This window comes from Oppia nitens, unplaced genomic scaffold (genome assembly GCF_028296485.1).
Source record: "Oppia nitens isolate AA-2021 unplaced genomic scaffold, nextdenovo-longstitch-racon4-pilon3 scaffold43_pilon_pilon_pilon, whole genome shotgun sequence".
Taxonomy (NCBI): domain Eukaryota; kingdom Metazoa; phylum Arthropoda; class Arachnida; order Sarcoptiformes; family Oppiidae; genus Oppia; species Oppia nitens.
The window spans coordinates 279,742-305,040 of record NW_026533225.1 but is presented as its reverse complement, the minus strand read 5'-3'; the positions used below and the strand labels follow the sequence as shown (position 1 = coordinate 305,040).

The following is a 25,299-nucleotide window of genomic DNA, read 5'->3' as shown; positions in this document are numbered from 1 at the left end:
TAAATAATTAGTAAACAATAATAATAGTAATAACAAAAATATTTATAATATTTTCTATTAATGACTTAATTATTAATATTTCAGTTTATTTTAGAAATTTATATGTTTAAAAAAATACAGTATTTATTACTATTAGTTATTATAGTGATTAAATTATTAGTTATTATTGATTAATCTATTGACTATATTATTGATATGTTTTTTTATTTTCTTATAATTGTTCAATTTGTTCATAAATTTTATTGATAAAAAATTAATGATAAAATAGTTATTGTTTATATGTGTTGGAAAATTTTCAAATAAAATTAGTAGATTATATTTATATTGTTAAACTACTTAACTATTTAGTTAATTTCAGTTATATAATATAACTTATATATATATATTATATATATATATATAAGTTATATTATATAACTGAAATTAATATATTTATATATATTATTCTAATCTATTAGTATAAGTAGTGATATTTAACGCATTTTTATAAATTTAGATATTAATACTGTATATAATAATAATAATAAATAATCACAACTATCAAAATTTAGTATATAAATTATATAAAGTAATATTTTATATTTTTTTATAAGTATTATTATTATTATGTTTACACAAAGATTTGAAAATAATTTTGTTTGAAGAGTTTAATCAATAAATATTTAATATATATATAAGGCGTGGTTCATATATTACGTTCGCACTTTTTAAGAAATCTAGACCCCCTCCCTCCCCTATATTCGCAATTGTTCGCATGTAGTCATTTAAAAAAATTACGTTTGCTTATCCCTAACCCCTACCCCCCCCCCCCACCACAAGAAATAAGATATCTAAATGCGAACGTTATTAAAGTCTCTACCCCTCCCTTCCCCTTTGTTCGCAAAAGTTCGATTTGGCTAACCCCCCCCCTCAAGTGCGAACGTAATATGTGAACAACGCCTAATGTGATAATACAACTAATATGATAAAATTATTGAGTTATATATAGACTTTATTTTAAATATAAATATATTAAAGTATTACTTACAAATTATATTTAATTAGTAATTATTTGTTATAAATTAATAAAATATTTTTAAATTAGTTTTTATTATTGAAAATTTATTTTAAAAATTTAATAAACTATATTTAAAAAAAATTAATATATATATCAAATTTGTTTTATTAATTATTAAATATATTTTATTTTTTTTAATTATTAGATAAATAGTCTAATATTAAATACTGTAACATTTTTAGATAAAATTTAGTGATTCATATGTAATTATTTAGATAAAACTTATACGCAAAATAAAAATCTAATGAAATTACTTTTAATCTAATAATTTGTGATATTTTTTTTAATTTATAATCATAATCTATTTCATGGTACCTAACTATTAGCTTTTTTAGCTAAATGTACTTGTATATATATATAGCATAATAAATTAAATACATAACTAAATTGCCAAAATTATAAAGTTTATATTATATATATATAGCATTTTATTTTTGTATGTTCAGCATTTAACATTTAAAATTTATTATAACAATAATAAATTATTATTATTATTATTATTAATAAAACAAAGTATTATTTATTTTATTTAATAAGATATTTTTAGATATATTATAAATATACGGTATATATAATAATTTAACACAATTTTTTTGACAATTCAATACACTGTAAAATCACTTTTATTTAGTTATATAACTAGTATTAAATAGTATTATTTAATATAATATTAAGCGAAAAAAATAATAAACGACTAAAATATTATTTAAATGATAAAAAAGTATGATTGGATTAAAATAAATTAGATATTATTGATAATAGAAATTAAAATTTATTAATTAATAAATCATCAAGTTTATATTTAAATATTATATAATGTAGTATTATAAGTATATACACTTGTAAATGCTAATATAATTTATACAGGTATCAATATGTATAATATTTATCAATGTCCTTTTCATTAAGTAAATGAAATCAAAAATAATTATTATTAATAATATTAATATTAGTTAACATGCGCTAAATATTTATAGATATAGCTTTTAACACTTAGCTTTTTAATTAGTAAACTAAAATCATATATAAGTAACAAAACAAAACAACAAAATTATATTAATTTAGTAATAGTTAATCTAAATTGAAATTATTTTAATAAATTTTTTTATAAAATATTAATTTATAATATACAGTATCCATAAATAATATACTGTAATAAACTTCAAACAATGTATACTAAATATAATTGTCTATTATTATTGTTTTTTGCTATAAACGTAATCAATTGTCGTAAGCAATTAGATGAATTTAATTATGAAAATTTGACCATGGTCACTGATAAAATTATGGAAACCATGGTTGTCGACAAACAAAATATCATCAATAGCAATTTTATGCAAATCTATCAAAATTGTAAAAATGATCAATATTGTTCAACTATGCTAACAGAATCAACTAGATGCTTACTAAATCAAAAAATCAACATGGACGATTTTGACAACAATTTAACAGTTGATAGAAAATGCTGTACAATTGCATTATGGTATGATTGTATTATTAATATTGTTGACAAGGTAAAAATTATAATTTATTTTTCAATTAAAACTTTGTATAGTTAAATTATTTACTTATAATTTTAATTTTTAATTATAATTTAATTTTTTCATTAAAAAACAAGCAATCAACAAGTACCTGTTTTGACAATGTAATTGAGATTATTAAAAACGAGATAGATAATTTGAATAAAAATGATTGTTACATTTATCAAATTAATACTCATAATGATAATTGTGGTCAAGTTTATACAGCTATGAAACAATTTAGAATAAAAACAAAAGATATACCTTTACCACCAACTATACCGACAACTAAGCCAAAAGAACCAACTATACCGACAACTAAGCCAACAGAACCAACTATACCGACAACTAAGCCAACAGAACCAACTATACCGACAACTAAGCCAACAGAACCAACTATACCGACAACTAAGCCAACAGAACCAACTATACCGACAACTAAGCCAACAGAACCAACTATACCGACAACTAAGCCAACAGAACCAACTATACCGACAACTAAGCCAACAGAACCAACTATACCGACAACTAAGCCAACAGAACCAACTATACCGACAACTAAGCCAAAAGAACCAACTATACCGACAACTAAGCCAACAGAACCAACTATACCGACAACTAAGCCAACAGAACCAACTATACCGACAACTAAGCCAACAGAACCAACTATACCGACAACTAAGCCAACAGAACCAACTATACCGACAACTAAGCCAACAGAACCAACTATACCGACAACTAAGCCAACAGAACCAACTATACCGACAACTAAGCCAACAGAACCAACTATACCGACAACTAAGCCAACAGAACCAACTATACCGACAACTAAGCCAACAGAACCAACTATACCGACAACTAAGCCAACAGAACCAACTATACCGACAACTAAGCCAACAGAACCAACTATACCGACAACTAAGCAAACACCACCACCAACTATACCGACAACTAAGCAAACACCGCCACCAACTATGCCGACAACTAAGCAAACACCACCACCACCAACTATACCGACAACTAAGCAAACACCGCCACCAACTATACCGACAACTAAGCAAACACCGCCACCAACTATACCGACAACTAAGCAAACACCGCCACCAACTATGCCGACAACTAAGCAAACACCACCACCAACTATACCGACAACTAAGCAAACACCGCCACCAACTATACCGACAACTAAGCAAACACCGCCACCAACTATACCGACAACTAAGCAAACACCGCCACCAACTATGCCGACAACTAAGCAAACACCACCACCAACTATACCGACAACTAAGCAAACACCGCCACCAACTATACCGACAACTAAGCAAACACCGCCACCAACTATACCGACAACTAAGCAAACACCGCCACCAACTATGCCGACAACTAAGCAAACACCACCACCAACTATACCGACAACTAAGCAAACACCGCCACCAACTATACCGACAACTAAGCAAACACCGCCACCAACTATACCGACAACTAAGCAAACACCGCCACCAACTATGCCGACAACTAAGCAAACACCACCACCAACTATACCGACAACTAAGCAAACACCGCCACCAACTATACCGACAACTAAGCAAACACCGCCACCAACTATACCGACAACTAAGCAAACACCACCACCACCTATACCGACAACAAACGCTACAACTCCATCACCATCGCCTATAACTACTGAATCGCCAACTTCTAAACCAACAGAACTGTCGACAATAACTTTAGATCCTATTATTAGTACAACTTATTCCGGTTCAATCAATCTTACAATTAATATAATTATATTAATTATTACATTTTTTATTAATTTCTTATATAAATAATTTATACATAATTATTTTAGATTTAATATTAATTTTAAACAATATTAACTTTCAATTTAATAGCAAATATAGTTTGTATACATGAAACTATTTTTTAAACAGAAATTGTCCATACTTAGTGTTTTCTTCTTTTTTTAAAAAAGATAAAAATAATAATTTAAAAAAATTAATTTTATCAATTTTGTTTAATTATTAATCAGCTATTTAAATATATGATTTTTAAAAATTTAATAAAAGTATTAGCATTTTAAAAATATACGAAATTAATAATTATTTAAATTTAAATAACAATAATAAACTATAACTACTTATTATTAACTCTAATTGCTATTTATTTATATTTTATTTAAACTAAATGAGTAAGCAATAATATGATATAATATATTTTATTATATTAAATCATTTTGTTTAAAAAAAATTATAATGATAAAATGTTGTTTTATATTTGTTATCCTATTTATTTGTAATGTATTTTATAACCCCCCTTACTTTTCTATAATATCTTATATATTATTTTCACTTTCTTTGTAGCTAGCTAATTTTTAATTTATAAACGTTAAATTATTTAGTTAATTTATAAATTTAAAATAAAATAATAATTTGGTTATTAGAAATATTATTTTAGACATTAATATAAAAAATATTAATATATAAATACAGTATTATTATTACAAAATTTTATAAAAATTACTATAAAAAATTTTAACACTAACATCAACAACAAAAAATATAAGTTAAATTATTTCAATTCTATAGGTAAATAATAAATAATATTTAATAAAAATATAATTAACATAAAAATAATTAAATTTTAATATTAAATAGTTTTAAAAATACAATATAGCCATTATTTTTGTTGTTGTTGTTAATGTTATTATCAATTACAGCAAATATTTAAAAGTTTTATTTATTTAAATTCCTAATAATATAAAATATTTTTACAATCCATTAAATATTTATTATATATTTTTAAAAAATAAATATTAATCATTTTGATTTATATAAATATTCTAGTATATAATAATTTTTTTTGTTTTATTTATAAATATTTAACTCGTTAAATTTATAATATATATTTTTGTAAATATATTAATGATATTAATTTAGTACAATAGTAAAATTAAATTTCAGTACTTTATAATGTTTTATTATAAAATAAAACAATTATTACAACTATAATCCTTTAATTATATTTTCAAACTATTTTTTATGTAATAAGTGAAATGTTTTTGTTTATGTTGTTATTATTATGTCATAAAAGTTATTAATAAAAATAATTATAAGTAATTAGTAAACAACAACAACAATAATAATAATAATAACTAATAACAAAAATATTTATTACTTAACTTTTATGACTAAAGTATTAGTTTTTTTTATCAAAATTAACTATGAAATGTACTGTATATTAATATATTAATAATAATGAAATATTTATAATTAGAATTATTAAAATAATAATGTTTATATAAATATTTGAAAATAATTTTTTATTTGAATAGTTTATCAATTAAGTTATTTACGGCAATTTAATAAAGTTATTGTACGTATAAATATATTAAAGTATTAATTAGACATTATATTAGACAAAAAATTATAGATTAATAAAATATCATTTACTTATTATCTATTATTGAAAATGTTTTTTCTAACAAATAATATTTAATACATTTAAAAAAAAATTTTTATATAACTTTAATTTATTTAATTTATTAAATATAGAAACATTGATAACATACGCAAAAAAATTAATTATTAATGGATTATTTCAGAATATTTTTATTAAAAAAAATTATAATCAATAATAAATTGCATAAAATAATTTTTATTTTAATCAAAAAATTGACAATTTTTGTCTAACAAGACTAATATAGAATCTAAATCTGATTTTCGATTCTTATTTATTCAATGAAAAAGTTTATAAAATACAGACACAACAACACATAGAATTCAGATATGAGAGCACTTTTAACGAGTTCGTGAATTTAATAATTGATTAAAAGTTTATTTAGATAGTAATAATAGTAATAAAAAGATAATTAGATTTAAAATATTAAATACGATTAATAATAGGAATTAAAATTTATTAATAACTAAATCAACAAGTTTATATTTAATTATTATATATATATAATATAATGTTATAAACTTGTTTATGCAAATAATTTACAAAAGTCATAATAAATAATATTTACCAACGTTAATTATATTAATAAAATGTAAATAACAATAAATTTTTAATAATATGTTAACATGTGCAGAAAAATTTATAAATATAACTGATACATTTAATATTATACTAAATTCATATATAAGTACTCAACAAAATAATTTAACAATTTAGTTATAATTAATTTCTATAGAAATTGTTTATAAAAAAATTTTCATTAACTAATTTATTATATAATAATATAATATGCTTTAAAATAAGACAATGTATACGAAATATAATTGTCTATTACTATTGTCTGTTTGTATTACTGCAATAAATTGCGGTAATCAATTAAATGAGTTTAATAATAAAAATTTATCAATGGTCAATGATAAATTTATGGAAATTATGATGGACAAACAAATTATTGACAATAGCAATTTTGTTCAAGTCTATAATGACTGTAAAAATGATCAATGTTGTTCAACTATACTAACAGAATCAACTAGATGCTTATTAAATCAAAAAATCAACATGGACAATTTTGACAACAATTTATCTGTTAATTCTAGATGCTGTACAATTGCTCTATGGTTTGATTGTATTATGAATATTGTTGACAAGGTAAAAATTATATTTATATATTTTGCAATAAAAGCATTAAAAAACATATATAGTTAAATTATTTACTTCTAATTTTTATTTTATTTTTTAAAGTTAAGTAAATGTCTTGAAAAAGTAATTGAGATTGTTAAAAAAGAGATAATTTATTTGAAGATAAATTATTGCAAATTCAACCCAGATTATCATGACTATTGTGGCCATAAGTTTATAAATATGAAATTATTTAGACTCAAAGATATTTTGCAAACAAATACTACAACACCAACCTCTATAACTTCAATAAATACTTCAACAACACCAACCCCTATAACTTCAAATACTACAACACCAAACACTATAACTTCAATAAATACTTCAACAACACCAACCCCTATAACTTCAAATACTTCAACAACACCAACCACTATAACTTCAATAAATACTTCAACACCAACCCCTATAACTTCAATAAATATTACAACAACACCAACCACTATAACTTCAAATACTTCAACAACACCAACCTCTATAAGTTCAACAAATACTACAATAACACTAACCCCTATAACTTCAAATACTTCAACAACACCAACCTCTATAAGTTCAACAAATACTACAATAACACTAACCCCTATAACTTCAAATACTTCAACAACACCAACCTCTATAAGTTCAACAAATACTACAATAACACTAACCCCTATAACTTCAAATACTTCAACAACACCAACCTCTATAAGTTCAACAAATACTACAATAACACTAACCCCTATAACTTCAAATACTTCAACAACACCAACCTCTATAAGTTCAACAAATACTACAATAACACTAACCCCTATAACTTCAAATACTTCAACAACACCAACCTCTATAAGTTCAACAAATACTACAATAACACTAACCCCTATAACTTCAAATACTTCAACAACACCAACCTCTATAAGTTCAACAAATACTACAATAACACTAACCCCTATAACTTCAAATACTTCAACAACACCAACCTCTATAACTTCAATAAATACTACAATAACACCAACCCCTATAACTTCAAATACTACAATAACACCAACCCCTATAACTTCAAATACTACAATAACACCAACCCCTATAACTTCAAATACTTCAACAACACCAACCTCTATAACTTCAAATACTTCAACAACACCAACCTCTATAACTTCAAATACTTCAACAACACCAACCTCTATAACTTCAATAAATACTACAATAACACTAACCCCTATAACTTCAAATACTTCAACAACACCAACCTCTATAACTTCAATAAAACCAACCCCTATAACTTCAAATACTACAATAACACCAACCCCTATAACTTCAAATACTACAATAACACCAACCCCTATAACTTCAAATACTTCAACAACACCAACCTCTATAACTTCAACAAATACTTCAATAACACCAACCCCTATAACTACAACTAAGCCTTCGACAGCTGGTCCAACAAAAGAGCCGACAAAAGATCCTACAGTTCAACCAACTAAGCCGCCAACTGAATCGCCAACTTCTAAACCAACAGAACTTTCGTCAATTACTTCAGATCCTATTATTAGTACAACTTATTCCGGTTCAATCAATCATACAATTAATATAATTATATTAATTATTACATTTTTGATTAATTTCATATAAAATAATTTATACGTAATTATTTTATATTGAATTTTTAAAACTTTCATTTTATTAACAAATATAATATCTATGTATGAAAATATTTTACAGAAATTTTAGTAGTTTTGTTTAAGAGTATAAAGTTAATAATTTTATAATAATTATAACTTTATGAATTATATTAAATTATTAATTAGCTATTTTAATATAAGAATTAGTTTTAATAATATGTTATTTAACTAATGTATTATCATTTAAAAAATGCATGAAATTCTATAATTATAATATTATTTTTAAATGTTAGTATCACTAATTGATTATGTTATTAATTTATATTTTATATAAACCAAATGAGTATGCTACATTATAAAATTTACACTATATATTATTTATAATAATTAACATATAATCTATTACATTATTCAATTGTATACTTACAATATATTAATATATATACAATAAATATATATAATACATGAAAATTTTATTTATTTTATCATATTAATTTAGCATACTAAAATGTTGTTTTATATTTTTGTTAAAATTATTTATTAAGTAATTTATTTTAAAATAAATTTTAATTACAAACTAATATTTCATGATTAATACAATTATTATAAATATTATTATTATTATTATCGATAGTATAATAAAGTCTATGATCACTATTGTCCAGCAATCTATGTGATCCATGTATTAAACACCGGCCAATATAAGCACTGTTAGCTTTATCGACACTGTCGTCAACAATTAGTGCACCGTCAGGTATGGGATCTTCACCGTGACGGCCAACCCATTGCATATAACTAGCAATAAGTATCTGAAACGGTTTGACGGTATCGTTATTATTAACATACTGTTCCTCTTTTCCATCAGTAGTAGTAGTAGCAACACATCCCTGATTTTTATCAACCATTCCCACAATAAATCTCTGATTTTGTTCAAAACGGCATATATTACCAACAACTGTGTCATTGATATCAGCGGTAACCGCTTCGGTAGGTATTGTTGATGACTGGTCGACAGTTAGCCAACTATGCGTACATTTAGCTGAAAAAATAATTAATAATTTTTATTATTATTTTTTTAATTTATGCCTAACTATCAATAGTTTAAGATTATTGTTATATCTATATATATATACCCTCTCTATGATAGTTGTCATCAATTTTCAAAATAAATGTACGTATTTGTTGTGGCCGTAATTGTATGGTTAGATTGTCTGAACTGATAGCACCTGTAGGTGGTGGTCCACCGGAACTGCCATAATAATCATGTTTGGCTGTCCAATTCAAACGTCTACTATCGGCCAATCGTTCATTGGCTGCCAAATTCATTTCAATAGCCGATAACACTTGAAACACATTGAATAGTTTGGCCAAATTTACGGTAGTCATCATAGCATCGATAGTATTATTATTATTATTATCGACAGTTGACTGTTCATACATGTGCTCTAAACGTACTAATAGCTCAGTCTGTGACCAATTTTCCAATGTTAACAATCGTATCCATTCGGGTAACGGCTGGCCAATTGGCGACCATTGAGTAGTCTGATATTTGCTACGATAGTCATCGATATTAGTTGTATCGATAGTATTGAACGATAGTATAGGTGCTGCTGATAGACGTTCCGCTAGATTTTTCACTAATTTCCTGGTGATTGACGGTGTATTGAATACAAGATAGTGTCGACCTCTGACCACTAGTCCCCGACCATCGACACCCGGTTCGTTGATTACGAAATTACCGCCGTAACCCTGTTGTCGTAGTCGGCGGTGAACCATCAGTTCAATTGATCCGTTCATCAGCGATGACCCGCCCTGTGTTCGGTCGTTGACTACCGACATCTGTATATCTATTTTTTCCCGATGGAGGGGTGGGTGGGGTGGGGTAGGGAAGGAAACACATCATTATTTTTATCTACCGATGCGCTTACAATTATGTAAACAATTATTTGAATTACTAAACTATTGATGTCGTCGACAACCGAAATATGACTGTAAACGGGAAACCAATTACCGGATATGACATTATCGCCACACGACAGCCTCGTGGGGTCATATTGTCGGCGTATACTTTGCCGGCCATTAGCATCCGTATAGTATATACCGTCCGTTTGCAGATCAGTCGACTGAAAACGTGTTACAATCTCTTTGCCTAAACTGTCGCCGCCGTCCACCGGTATCGGACCGACTGTCCAATCAAATTCAATGAACTGACTATCCGAATACGTACGAACTGTTTGGTGAATATAGTCGCCAAACTGTTGGTTCAGTTCGTCCATACCGTTCCCCTTAGTTGTCGATATCAATGTCTGCTGCGATTCCTGATAATCCCGGGCCTCGCCATCCGGACAAAAATCATAACTACCCGACAGGTGTTTTTCGGTACCATATTGTCTGGATTTATACCATTTGAACGATTGTGTCAGTCGATAGGACTGTCCATTTGCTAAGGTTATCGTATGCAATGCACCGTTAGTTTTGTTGATTTCTAATGTAAATCCTTTGCCTGTCATATACAGTGTTTCCCCTTTTGTTTGTCGTTTTGTTAATCGTTTTTCTTTCAAAAAAATAAATAAATAAAATAATAAAATAAAAATAAATAATAAGTTTTTTTTATCCAAAAAAATATTACTTATATTAATAGATAAAATAATTTATGTATAAATTTAATAATCAATAAAATATAATTTAAGTAAATATTTATTAATTAATTAATCCTATAAATAAATTAGTTATTTATTTTATAGCTATGATTATTAGCAAACTATTAAAATTAGTTAATTACTATTAATATTTTGTTATTAAAATAATTAGTAATTAATAATAATAATAATAATTAGTATTTAGTTTAACAATACTAACAAAAAAACACTTACTTCTAACTGATTTTTGTTGTTGTTTTTTCAGAAAATAAGTACTGAATCCAAGCGCCGGTATGTTTGCACTAAAAATTAATTGATGTGTTGCTTGACTACCGTTACGTTCGGCCAGTTGTCTAATGTGTTCGGCAATTGGCATCAGATTGATATCGGATACTAATATACCGTTCGGATCGTACACATCATAGTACTGGTCACCATCACCAGCAACAACAACAACGGGTACCGTTACTCTAGTGACCAGTGGTCGTGCAATTGGATTATAGACTGTAACAGCCAATAGATCGGTAGTTTCGGTAACTGTACACCTGGTTATGTTTAACATATCGCAAAATTGTATGTCTGTAGTATTTGTGGCACCGGTATGTTTGACATAGTTGTAGGCCTGACCAATAATAACTTTTGCTGCCGAATAGGCGCTCGCCAGTCGACTGGTATAGTCGTCGGCAGTGGCCTGCGGTGCAGTGCCAGTGATGGCGTCGTGATGTGTCATAACTGCCAACTGATTGCGGGCTTCATCCAAATGCGGCCGATTTTTCCGGTAATCCAATCGAGCCGTTGCTGCCAACTGTTTGCTGGCCTATTAGACATACATACAGTACATTACATACCCGTACCATACATACAGTAGTAAATAATTTTAAATACTCACAATAGATATAAACTATTTTCTATAAAATACCTGTAATATATTGTTGGTCAGTCTATCCTGATATTTAAGGGCCGGCCTATTCGAGTAGTAGCCCACCCAATAGGATAGATAGTCAACTGTCCTTTCCTCATATACCCTGCTATTACTGACCATTGCTTCGTTAACTGCTTTTACATAGCAATCGGGTGTCGAGTATAGTATATTGACATCCGGATGATATTGTCGGGCAAAGGCAACCATCCGATCGATACTATCGAACCATTGATCGGCTTTTTTGTACAAAAAATCGCCGCCAAATGTCATCAATACGTGACCAGTATTGCCGTAATCGCGGTCCCATTGCCTACCAATTTCGATGAGTTTACCGGTTTTGTTGCCAACATTCAACTGGTTGACCAGATTTTCGGTATTTTCAAAATTATAACCAGTAGGGGGATAGTAGAAATTATCGCCACCGTGCAATATTGTTGTAAACAAATGTGTAGCCAATTCATGGGACGTGTGCCACACGTACTCGCCCGGTGTCGGACCGCGTGTAAACACGTGTCCGTCGTAGCCCATCAGGGCGTACAGTGTGGGCATTTCAAGGGAGGCGCCAAACGGGTCGATTTGCCAGGACACTTTCGGATGGCCGCATCGGCCAAATGTTTGGTTTAAAAATTTAAGTCCTATTTGTTTTTAATTAAATTAAAAAAAATATATTAAAAATAAATTATACAAACTTTTTAAAACTATTTTTTGTTGTTGTTGTGGATAATTATAAATTTTGTTATTTTTGTATAATACAAAAAATAAGTTTCATAACTTATATATTTGTGTTACTGTACTAACAATATATATATATATATATATATTAGTTAATTATTATTATTATTTTTTTAAAATAATAATTAGTAGAATAAGTTATTTTTTAGAGAAAATAATAATATTATTATTCTATACAGTATTAAACATAAACTTTCAATTAATTAATTAATTAATTAATTAATTAATTATATAATAATAATAATAAATTATTATATCTATACTTTATTATATTTTGCTAAATAAAATAAATTAATTGGTAAAAACTATTATAATAAATCTAATACAGTATATTCTGTATATAAAATGTAAAATATAATAAATTTTAAAAAATAAATAAATAATAATATATAAAAATTAAATAAACAAAAAATATATACCCAATGTCATTTGGTCGATAATATTTTGATAGTATGCCGTACCCTCATCGTTAACTGTCCAGCCACCATTGGCAAACACTAGCTGGCCATCCCTGACCAACCCGTGCACCCGTTCCCTAACATCCCGGTTCTGTTGACGCCACCACCTATTAAAATAATAGACTTCTACTTGTGTGAACCGACGTTCCCGGTTAGCTACAAGTGCTTTGACTACATTTGTTATGATGTATTTGGTATCCGTATTGTAATAGCCATCAACAGTGGACATCCAGCCAACATCATCGTGACTATGGGCTATGATATGTATGTTCAGTTTGCTGGCATTTAGCTGTGGACAGGCATCGTAGCCGCAGCTAACTGTGCTTACGATTTATTTTTTTTATATATGAATTAATTATTGTTAATTATTTTTTAATTGTTTTACTCTAAATTTAAGTATTAATGATAACTATATATATATATTTAATTAATATCTTAAAATAAATATTCAATTAAAAAAATATTTAATAAAAACAAATATATTTACATTAAAAAACACACATTAAATATTATATGTAAACAAATTAATAAATAAATTTTTAAAACTTAAAATAATTATAATTTTTGTTTTTTAAATAATAAAATAATAATTTTTATAAATTAAATACCTTTATCGTGTGTTTTAGCAACAAATTTATTATTTATTGGTACAAAAATTTTATTATTTTTAATATTATCAATATTAATATTAATATTATTATAATAATATTTAACATTATTATTTAAAATAAAAATTGATACCGTTAACAACAAAAATGCTAAAAATATTATATATATTTTCTGTAAAAGTTAAATAAATAAATAATTTAATTATGCATATATAATTTTATCCAAAAAAAAATATAAATAATAAATAAATCATCAATCACCTTTTGATTATATTTATATAATCTTCTATTTTTATTAAAATCCATTACAATTTTTAAAAAAAAAATTATTATAATATGTTTTAAACTTGTTTAAATATTTTATTAAAAAAATAAAATTAAAAATTTTAATTTAATTATGAACATTTTATAACATATTGTTTTATTTAACTATAATTATAAATAATATTACAATATACAGATTTATTATTATATTTGTATTATAATTAAAAATAATATTGTATGTCCAAAATTATTATTATTTATTTATTACTAAAATAATTTATATATAATAATAAAAATTTTATCATAAAATCTCTCTCTCTCTCTCTCTCTCTCTCTCTCTATTAAATTATTGCACATACTATCAGTAATTGTATATTATTTTTTTCAGGACAATATATATCATATAATATAATGTTTAAATAATTTAAGCACACATAAGTAAGTACACACATGTACTTTATATATATATGATATTATATATATTGTTATACTATATACAATATTTTATTATAATTAAAAAAAAATGTTATCTACTGTAATATACAATAATTTTATCTAAATGTTATTTACACCTAATATTAACAATGTTTTACAATATTACAATACAGTATATCCTTGATATTAAAGTGTGATGAATCATAAAATATTAATTACCTTTATTTTTGATATCAATTAAATCATTATTGTTATAAATATTGTGTTTCCCCATCAAACTAGGTTATCTGTATGTATCTGTATTTATACAATACATTTTGTATACACTATTTTTTTAATTAATTTTATTTTTGTAGTAGTTTTTTTTGACATTTATAAATACTCATAAATACTACATTGACTTTTTTAATTTTTTTAGAAAATTACAAAAAATACATATTGATATTTATCATACAGAATAATATTAATATTAATAATTTATTTAGTTTATTGAATTTTTAACTCAAAATAAATACATGTATATAGTTTTCATAATAATTATTAATCTGATTAAAAAAATATAATAAAATTTATATAATTATTTTTATCTATATATATCTTATATATATATAAATATATATACAGTATCGTTTAGCATCGTTACAGTTACTAAATAAAAAAAATTATAAAAAATATTTTACAGCAATATAAATTTAGAAAATAATAATAATAATAAAACTGTTATCTAATAATAATAATAATAATAATACAGTAGTACTGTATTAATTAATTACAAAATACTAAGTATTTTATTGTTTTTCCAATGAAACAAAATAATCATTGATAATATTCATTTATAAACTAACACAATAAATTAGTTTTAATAGTATTAAAAAAAATTAATGATAAAATATTTTTAACATTAGATTACATTACTTATAACTTTGTGTGTGTTCTACTAAATATTAATTTTATTAGTCATATAATTAATAATATAGTTAACAGATTATATGTATATATATTTAATTTATTATTAAATGTATTATATATATACTAATATATTACTAAAATTATATCATCAATTATAATAGAAATGCTACATTGAATACAATATACAAATATAAATTAATATTTAAATATTAACTAATAAACTATTTAAAATAAATAAATAATTATAATTTTATAAAATTACATTAACAGTGTTAATATAATTAAATTATTAAATAAATTTTTAATAATACTTGACTATATATTGCTTGTTGTTTAGTGATTGTTTTTTTTGTTAGTGTAATTTTCATTTAATTATTAACAATTTATTGAATATTGTAACTAAATAAGTTTATTATAAACAAATTGCTTTAATAAATAAATAAATAATCAATAGCTAACTTAATTAATAAAAAAAAATTTAATATACAGTATATAATAGATAATAAATATTGTTACCATCTATTAGATGACAGTTTAATAAAATTAAATCTATTATTATTATTATTATTATTATTATGTCTAATCATATCATTAATTATTGATTTATTATTATAATCAGATTGTTTTCTATTATTATTAATATTGAATACAAATTTTTTATGTTTATTAAACACCAGGTGCTGGTGTATGCCTAACATGTTGACCACATTTATCGAAACATCCTTCAACCCATTGGTCAACATCAATACCGAACCGCCAAACCATAGGCTAACCGTACTGGCCATCAGGCAGACAAACTCTTCGATAGATAGCTTATAGGACATGTCATATATGGTATCGGGTTCGGTAGGTATCAGCAGTTTTAGATCCACAGTCGACACTTGTGGTATCAGATTTTGTTTGTCGGCAACCAATTGGGTAAAATAAATCCATTCAATACACTCTAGTTTCTGGTTACACAATTGGCCGCATTTTTGTTGAATTGATTTCAATTTATTAGGATCGGGAAAATTGTCGATAATATTCCCGACATTAATATTCCCGTACGGATAATATTCATAGTATAGATACCATAAATACGGATAACTGTAGCCATCCGTATCGAATTTTTCGACAATACATTCGGTCAAACATTGGTCCCGAGTTTTACCGACGGGCGACAAACATTTAGCGGGTTTGTCCCGCAATTGTGGCCGTTTGATAACTACCTTACGATGTTTGACCAGATAATGGTGTTGTTGTTGTTGTTGTTGGCCATCATTGTTGTTGTTAACACTAATAGTATCGACATTTTCGTTGAATATATCGTATACCCGACGCTGTCGATGATGTACAATGAAAACCATTGACATGTTTTTTGTAAAATAATCGCTGATATAAACCTGGCCAATACTATTAGCTGATAATGATGATGATTTACTATTCATACTGGTAGCATACAGATCATCTGGCTCCCGGTGCCACTGTTGAAACATTGTACGACAATAGTGTAGCAGATTTAATGAGCTGGATACATTTTTAAATTGTATCATTTTACCAGCCGCCACTATCGGATAATAGAAACCCATGGTATGCGGGCTCCGGTATCTTAAATTGGCAAATTGTTTATCCAATGGCAGAGTATTTAGCTGGCCAAGTTGTTCACTATTATCAATTGTACCATTGTTATTATTATTATTAGTTTTCCAGTACAGGTGCTTATGAAAACATATGGTCACGGCTGGCAATGCCTGGCTATCGGTTCGCTCATACCTAATATCGGTACTGGTAGCATAGGACAGGTACAATGTAGTTATACGATACATTTGATACAGACAGCCCAACAAACATAATACTATACAACAATATTTATATAGCTGTTTGTATGAACAGATAGTCATAATTTTGATAATTTAAATAATACTAATATAATTTATTTATTATTATTGTTATTAATAATTACATAGAAATTTATATTTACAATATTACTTTTAATAACTATAGATAACTGTAATTAAATTTATTATGTTATTGTTTTCAAAAACAATTGATTGATTTATTAATAATAATAAAATAATAAATTGGTAATAATAAATTGCAAAATAATATAAATAGGTGTTAGCAATTTTTTTTTATTATTATTATTATTATGATAAGTCTTAATACTATTAACATAATAATTATTTTATCAATAATAATAATATAGTTAATTAATATAAAATTGAATATTTTATTGTATATTTATATATATATATATATATATATAATAGTTGCATAAGTTATCATACAATAATAAAATGTTATATTGTTTACTAAATATAAAGTTTAATATATTGATTATAATGTATTTTTTATATTTATAAAAATCAATTATTTTTATTATAATAATATTATATTATCTGTAATTTTTGCTACAAAAATAATTATTGTAAATATAATCAATAAAATGATTAAACTTGTTTTTTTTAAATAATAAAAACATATTTATTATTTTGTAAATAATTGTCATCAAAATTAATCTATTTATAAACTAAAATGTTTTTTTAAAATTATTCATGTGATCTAATGATTGGATTGATTAAAATAATTTTAGTCAACAATTTAATAAATATTTATTTAATTAGATTTATAATAATAATAATAATAATAATAATAATAAAGAATTTATTTTAATTAATAAAAATACAATTATTAATAATAAAATTATATGAATAGAAAAAAATATATTAAATATATAAACCGTAAAATAATTATATCATTACCGTAAATACATATTATGATACTGTAATCATTATTATTATTACCGGTAATTATTTTTTATAAACACAAACATATAGTAATTTAATAAATTTATAAATTATAATATAATTATTTTTGTTATTATTATTAATTTTTAATTAAATATTCAATACAGCGATCGATTAGTAGGTCTTCATCGTAGACTTTGCCTAACTTTATAAGTGATTTACAATTAGAGTCATTGATTTCGGGTTCAAAGCCGTATAAATAGCGGACAAACTGATAGAAAGTGTCGTACGAATAGGTAGTGATGTGTATCTCATCGATGGTCTCCACTGTCTTCATGTTGTTGTTATTGCTGTTATTGTTGACCACTTCGACAGCTACTGACCGACACTTTTGCCAAAACATTTTGTTACGTAATCTGAGAACAGTTTGATGACAATGAATGTGTTGGCCATCAATAATGAACACAATGTCTGAATCGATCGATGAGTTAAATGATGAGAAAATTTTGTCCATAAAAATGCTTTTTTTAAAATTTAAAGGTAATTAAAAATATAATAATTAATATTTGTTTAAAATATCTTAATATTTATTATATAAATAAAATACCTGACAAATGGATTATCACTAATAGATTTATTATGACTGCTATTATTGCTATTATTATCACTAGTTTTGATCACTTGATTAACAACAGTCGTCTCACGACTACAAACCAATGGTCGGTCAATAATAGGCTTTCCTATCAATGAATTGACATCACTTAGTGTTGTTGTTATCGATTGGCTTTCATCTCCCGAATCGTAGACATCGTCATCATTCAAGACATCCGTTGTCGTCGTAGTCGTCGTCATCGTGAATGTCTTGTTCACTGCTTTTGTGACCAACTCTTTCAATATGAATGTCTTGAGTGTCTTATTTGTGCGCGAATATCGGGCATACATCTGGTCAATGGTTAACACTCTGTTGGGATCGCATTCATACTCCGGTGTCGACGGCTCGCGGCCCCAAAAATAGTAGACATTATCAACCGATACACCGATAGCCAATCGGCCCAAACGTGAAGCGGCTATAGTGTCAAATCGGACATTATCGGCCAGTAGACACGGCGTATAGTAAATGCCGGTCATTTGGCCGCGTATTAGTCCCCACGAATTAAAACCGAATGCATAGACCAGACCGTCGCTGGTCAATGCCATTGTATAGTCGGGACCGCAAATGGCCTGTCGGCAATTGTCGGGCAGTCCGCGTACGGGTCGCGGTTCATTGCGTACCGAGTATTTGTGGGCCGATTGACGTTCACCATCGGGATGACAGCCCAGTTGTCCTTTTTCGTTGATACCCCAGGCGTAGACCTGGCCCCGAGTGGTCAGTGCAGCCGAATGATTGATACCGCAACTCAACGATTGGAAATCGCTGTCGCAAATGAATTTCGGTGCAAAAACATTGTTAAATGATTGGTCGCCCAATTGGCCGAATTTGTTGTGTCCCCAGCCGTACACTCGACCGTCGGTGTCCAATACCAGCGTATGATTGCCGCCGCACGATATGTCCGCTACGGCTATCGTTGATAGTTCTTCAATCAGTAACGGTTTCGTTGACCACTGTGTTGGCGTACGTACGCCCAGCGAGCCGTACATATTGAGTCCCCAGCCGTACCATTGGTCAGTCAGTGTACGAGCAAAACACGAATCGTACGACCAGTAAATGTTGACCACTTGTTGGCCACTGAGAGTCGTGTTAAGCCGTGGCCTACGGATATCTGCTTCGTCGGTCGACAGTCCCAGTAGTCCGTACCTGTTGTGACCAAAACCGTAGACTTTGTCCTCGACGGTAGCGAATATCACTTCCGACGCTTGATTGCCGAAAATGCTTAACAATCGTATCGATTGGTGGCGGCGACTATCGTTAGAGCCGTTGGCCATTAGCGGCCGTATGGACGGTATATCATCGGCTGATGGCAAGCGATCCATGGCGTCAATGGTGACCAACTGGTAAGTGATGGCCAACACGTGTTGTTGTTGTTGTTGTTGTTGTTGTGATTGTTATTAAACTATTGGACATAAATTGTGAGTCAATTATTGCATAACACGTGTTGTTATTGTTGTTGTGTTTGTGTTATGTATTGTGTAATACATTTGATAATTCAATTGACAGTTAATATAACATCATTTTAATGCATCCAATACTTCAATCACATGTATTGTAAAACATTTAACATAAGTTGTTTCCAGGGTTTTTAAGTAAATAAATGCCTGCCATGGCAATGCCCAAAATAGATGCCCAAATAAATATTTAATTTAATAATAAATTTACTAATTTTTTAGCTTGTTAATTAAAATTTACAATTAATATACTTATTTCCAATAATATTAATACCTTTTAATTAAAGTTATTAAAAAAACAAAACAAAAATACAAACAAATATATATATATCGATAAATCAATGTTGTTTTATAAATAAATTAATAATATAAAATTAAAATAATAGGTGTCACCAGCTGAAAATAGATGCCCAGGGCAGGCATTTGGCAAAATAGGCATCTATTGTTTATCCTGCCATTTTTAAAACCCTGGTTATTACTCCCTTTAGGCTATTAATTTACTTGTCTGTGTATAGCACTAACTAGCATTTACTGTTTAAACTTTAATTAACTTAAAACACTTTATTTGGGGGGGGGGGTCATTGCAAACATAACATATATTACAGTTTAAATTATAATATACTACTACTGTATAATATAATAGATGTATGCAAACGGTTTGGATAAATGGGTTTTATTATTATTATAATTATTTTATGTGAGTTTGGATTTATTAAAAGAAATCGATTTGGTTTCTGTTATTAAACTAAAATAAACTAAAATTATAAATTAAAATAGTTTTGTATAATATACCATGATCAATTGTTTTGTTTTGTTTTTGTTAATTGTTTGCTTAATAGTTTTGTGTATTAATTTAAAAGACAATAAACTAGTATTTAATACTACAACAAAATCAGTAAAACAATAGTTTAATAATAATAAAACTAAATATTAATATAATTAATAGTAATATACAATAATTTAAAAAATAGAAAACAAAATTATTTTATAATAATCATATTTTTTTAAAATAAACAGTAAAATTTAGATAAAGTTATATTTTATAATATTAATAAATAGTCACATATTTACGTTAATACAAAATTTAAGTTTTATATTTAGATAATTAAATACTTTATTGATTAATCATTATTACAATAGTAATAACTATAACAAAAAATAAAAATAAATAAATAATAATTATTATTATTATTAATTAATAAAAACAACAAAATTTTCTAAAAATTTCAACAACACTAAAAATTTTATTTTAAATATATAAAATGCGTGAAAACATTACAAAAGTTAATAATAATAATAATAATAATAAAATAATAATAATAATAATACTGTAATTATATATATATATAATATATATTTATTATAACATAAAATTAATTTATTTTTTAAAAATAAAATTAAATGATCCAGGTGTTTTCATCCAAATCTGTTTTTTTAAATAAAAAAAAATTTGTTTGTTGTGTCTAACCGTAGAAACCTCCGCGTCCGTAGCCGCCGCCAAAACCGCGACCATAACCGCCGCCAAATCCGCGACCATAACCGCCACCAAACCCGCGTCCGTAACCGCCGCCAAAACCTCTACCGTAACCGCCGCCAAATCCTCGTCCATAACCTGTTTTTTTGTGGGTAAAAATAAATTAATAATATTTTTTAATTAATGAAAAAGCTAATTAATAATAATTATCTATTATTTTCTAACCGAAAACAACATTTAAAAAAATCTATACATACCGAACTGGGCACTGGCCATGGGTAGGGCAACCATAGCCATCACCAAACAAATGGCAAATAAGGCAAACAATTTTGTATTCATTTTTTGAGGTATTATTTTTGTTTGTTTGTTAATAACAATCAAATAAATAAAATCTAATGTCTGTTAAAAAATTTTCACTGGACTTATATACCCACTATTTTTGATGTTAAACAAAAAATCTCCCGGAGCATAGCTACAGTAGTTCACTAGTGTGTGTGTGTGTGTGTGTGTGTGTGTGTGTGTGTGTGTGTGTGTATGACATTGACGGGATGTACTGTGTAGACTACGTGATGAGGATGACTATGTCTACTACTATTTGATGGATTGTATCAATTTTTTTTAATAAATAAAAATTATTAGGGAGGGGGAGGGAGTGTGAGTTTGACACACACACTGTAGGGATAGAGGATAATACCAGTGCATAACACACACACACACACACACACACACACACACACACACACACACACACACACACACACACACACACACACACACACACACACACACACACACACACACACACACACACACACACACACACACACACACACACACACACACACACACACACACACACACACACACACACACACACACACACACACACACACACACACACACACACACACACACACACACACACACACACACACACACACACACACACACACACACACACACACACACACACACACACACACACACACACACACACACACACACACACACACACACACACACACACACACACACACACACACACACACACACACACACACACACACACACACACACACACACACACACACACACACACACACACACACACACACACACACACACACACACACACACACACACACACACACACACACACACACACACACACACACACACACACACATACATACATACACACACAAAACAAATTTAACAACAAAATTATATTTAAATAATACTAAACTTATTATTTTGTATTATTATGACATACAGTATATATTATATGTATAACTAATAAAGTTATTGACAGAAATTCATGATTTTTTTTGTATGTGATTTTCTCTGTCAACCGGTGCTCTCTCTCTCTCTCTCTCTCTCTCTCTCTCTCTCTCTCTCTCTCTCTCTCTCTCTCTCTCTCTCTCTCTCTCTCTCTCTCTACTGCCTCCCCTCACAACACATTTCACTTGCATTTATTATTATTATTATTGATAAATATATTAGTAGAAAAAAACTAGATTTTTTATTGTTGTTGTATTGTATGCCATAATAATAATATAGATATTTATTTTTGATAAATCTATTTTTTATGCAAATTGAAGGCCACTTATTTTAAATGTGTTTTTTTGTTGTGAATTTTTTGCTGTATATTAACATTAATATTATTACTAATATAATAGATATTTGTTTCTAATAACTTGTTTTTTGCTTTAATAAATATATTTACATTATTTAGTAAATACAGTATAACATTGAAGTTTGAAAAAACACAATTATTGTTTAATTAAAATATCGACAAAAAAATAAAATCTGTTAATATTATAACATATAACAAACAAACAAAATTTGTTAGTTAAATAAAAAAATATATATTAATATAATTATCTGTTAATTGTATATAATTAATTTTTTTTTATAAAAAAACAATAGAAATTAATATTTATGATTGCATATAATATTATAATTTAATTTAATATATTGCAATTTATTTTTTGGACATTTATATTACGTATTTTTCAAATAGTTATTACTAATTAGCAAAGAATTTAACCGTAATTTTTTGAACATTAATTTTTTAAAATATACGATTTTTTCAAAAAAAAAAATTTATACTAATCTTATCATTAATTTTCATATTTTACAACAACAACAACAAATAAATTAAAAAAATATATTTCAATAGCAATTATGCTCAATGATGACTTCCCGGACCCGACATTTTATTGGGAAATCTTTTTTTAGTTTTGAAATTTTTTGTTTGTTTGTTTGTTTGATATATATCTCATATCCTTTACATTAGACAAAAATAATAACAAAATTTTTTATTAGTTTTATTTTAATAATATATATGTATATAAACGACAAGAGCATTGATCCTATTGATATGAAAAATTAGTTTTAACAATAAAAAATAAGTTTGTTTTTATATTAATTTTATAATTAAGTACTTGTTTAGTACTTAATTTGTTTATTGCGAAACATTATATGTTAAATAAAAAATAGAAAATTTTGAAAATCATATTTAAGAAAATTATTGAATAAATAAAAATATTTATAAAAATATTAGATAATATTTTTCTGTGTTTTATTATTTTAATAATAGATTTTTAAAACAAATTAATGTTTTTTTTAAACAAATTAATGTTTTTTAAACAAATTAATGTATTTTTTAAAAATTTAATATAATTTATTTAATTGTACGATATTTTATTTTATTTAGTGTTCAATACAATTGAAATTGTCTTATTTAATTATATAAATAATATAATTTAATATTTACATATAAAAATTATTGAAAATAATAAAAATAAAACTTGTTTAAATAAATTATGATTTTTTTTAACTTGCTAACTTGTAAACCAAAATCACTAATTAATATCAGTAACACCTGTTTTTAAAAAAATAGATTTAAAATATAATATTATTATAATTTTTTCTAAAAAAAAAATAATTAATAATTTTTTTTTTCATTAACTAACCTGCATGGTCTATTAAAATATCTTAAACGATTAATCCTACCACCAGGGTAACGATGACCAGGTGACAATGGAGGATTCCAGTAGCCAAGTGAACTAAAATTAAATTATAAAATTAATTAATTAAATAATTATTTTTTTAAAAATTAATTAATTAATTAACCCAAATTCATTGCCACCCCAATAAGGTGCTCGTCTAGCTGTTACAATATTATAGCATGTTATGGTAGTAATTGTTAGT

The 25,299-nt window shown here is 26.3% G+C and overlaps 5 protein-coding genes across 5 annotated transcripts; 1 reads left to right on the top strand and 4 right to left on the bottom strand.

Moving 5' to 3' along the window:
- The first annotated feature begins 2,247 nt into the window (after window positions 1-2,247).
- LOC128959247 (mucin-2-like) lies at window positions 2,248-7,168 on the top strand. The gene is made up of 3 exons (XM_054305185.1): window positions 2,248-2,571; window positions 2,676-4,374; window positions 7,131-7,168. Exons 1-3 carry the CDS (start codon window positions 2,326-2,328, stop codon window positions 7,166-7,168), a joined length of 1,983 nt encoding a protein of 660 aa, XP_054161160.1. The 5' UTR covers window positions 2,248-2,325.
- A 124-nt stretch (window positions 7,169-7,292) lies between these two features.
- Window positions 7,293-8,663, bottom strand: LOC128959246 (uncharacterized; the record flags this gene model as incomplete). The annotated part of the gene is made up of 1 exon (XM_054305183.1): window positions 7,293-8,663. A coding segment is annotated over one exon (1,293 nt), but the record flags the coding sequence as incomplete, so codon positions are not given.
- LOC128959245 (lysosomal alpha-mannosidase-like) lies at window positions 8,664-17,585 on the bottom strand. Its single transcript, XM_054305182.1, has 9 exons — window positions 16,455-17,585; window positions 14,173-14,200; window positions 13,526-13,882; window positions 12,372-13,009; window positions 11,687-12,269; window positions 10,774-11,367; window positions 9,947-10,660; window positions 9,469-9,852; window positions 8,664-8,734 (listed from the first exon to the last, which is right to left on the bottom strand). Exons 1-9 carry the CDS (start codon window positions 17,583-17,585, stop codon window positions 8,664-8,666), a joined length of 4,500 nt encoding a protein of 1,499 aa, XP_054161157.1.
- A 1,060-nt stretch (window positions 17,586-18,645) lies between these two features.
- LOC128959244 (RCC1 and BTB domain-containing protein 1-like) lies at window positions 18,646-20,596 on the bottom strand. Its single transcript, XM_054305181.1, has 2 exons — window positions 19,114-20,596; window positions 18,646-19,027 (listed from the first exon to the last, which is right to left on the bottom strand). Exons 1-2 carry the CDS (start codon window positions 20,475-20,477, stop codon window positions 18,646-18,648), a joined length of 1,746 nt encoding a protein of 581 aa, XP_054161156.1. The 5' UTR covers window positions 20,478-20,596.
- Window positions 20,597-21,965: 1,369 nt separating this feature from the next.
- Window positions 21,966-22,481, bottom strand: LOC128959283 (neuropeptide-like protein 29). Its single transcript, XM_054305223.1, has 2 exons — window positions 22,341-22,481; window positions 21,966-22,221 (listed from the first exon to the last, which is right to left on the bottom strand). The coding sequence occupies exons 1-2, from the start codon at window positions 22,420-22,422 to the stop codon at window positions 22,073-22,075; spliced, it is 231 nt and encodes a 76-aa protein (XP_054161198.1). The 5' UTR covers window positions 22,423-22,481; the 3' UTR covers window positions 21,966-22,072.
- Window positions 22,482-25,299: the final 2,818 nt, after the last annotated feature.

Excerpts from the sequence above, each read along its gene's own strand:
- LOC128959283 (XM_054305223.1), bottom strand. The coding sequence starts at position 22,422 with ATGAATACAAAATTGTTTGCCTTATTTGCCATTTGTTTGGTGATGGCT. Across the intron at positions 22,222-22,340 it reads CATGGCCAGTGCCCAGTTCG|GTTATGGACGAGGATTTGGC; the intron begins GTATGTATAGAT and ends ACAAAAAAACAG.
- LOC128959247 (XM_054305185.1), top strand. The coding sequence starts at position 2,326 with ATGGTCACTGATAAAATTATGGAAACCATGGTTGTCGACAAACAAAAT. Across the intron at positions 2,572-2,675 it reads TTATTAATATTGTTGACAAG|CAATCAACAAGTACCTGTTT; the intron begins GTAAAAATTATA and ends TTAAAAAACAAG. Across the intron at positions 4,375-7,130 it reads TAATATAATTATATTAATTA|ATGCTGTACAATTGCTCTAT; the intron begins TTACATTTTTTA and ends TGTTAATTCTAG.
- LOC128959245 (XM_054305182.1), bottom strand. The coding sequence starts at position 17,585 with ATGTATCGTATAACTACATTGTACCTGTCCTATGCTACCAGTACCGAT. Across the intron at positions 11,368-11,686 it reads ACAACAAAAATCAGTTAGAA|AAAAACGATTAACAAAACGA; the intron begins GTAAGTGTTTTT and ends TTTTTTTGAAAG. Across the intron at positions 8,735-9,468 it reads ACATAGATTGCTGGACAATA|GATCTGAAGTAATTGACGAA; the intron begins GTGATCATAGAC and ends TACTAATAATAG.
- LOC128959244 (XM_054305181.1), bottom strand. The coding sequence starts at position 20,477 with ATGGATCGCTTGCCATCAGCCGATGATATACCGTCCATACGGCCGCTA. Across the intron at positions 19,028-19,113 it reads AGTGATAATCCATTTGTCAG|CATTTTTATGGACAAAATTT; the intron begins GTATTTTATTTA and ends TTTTAAAAAAAG.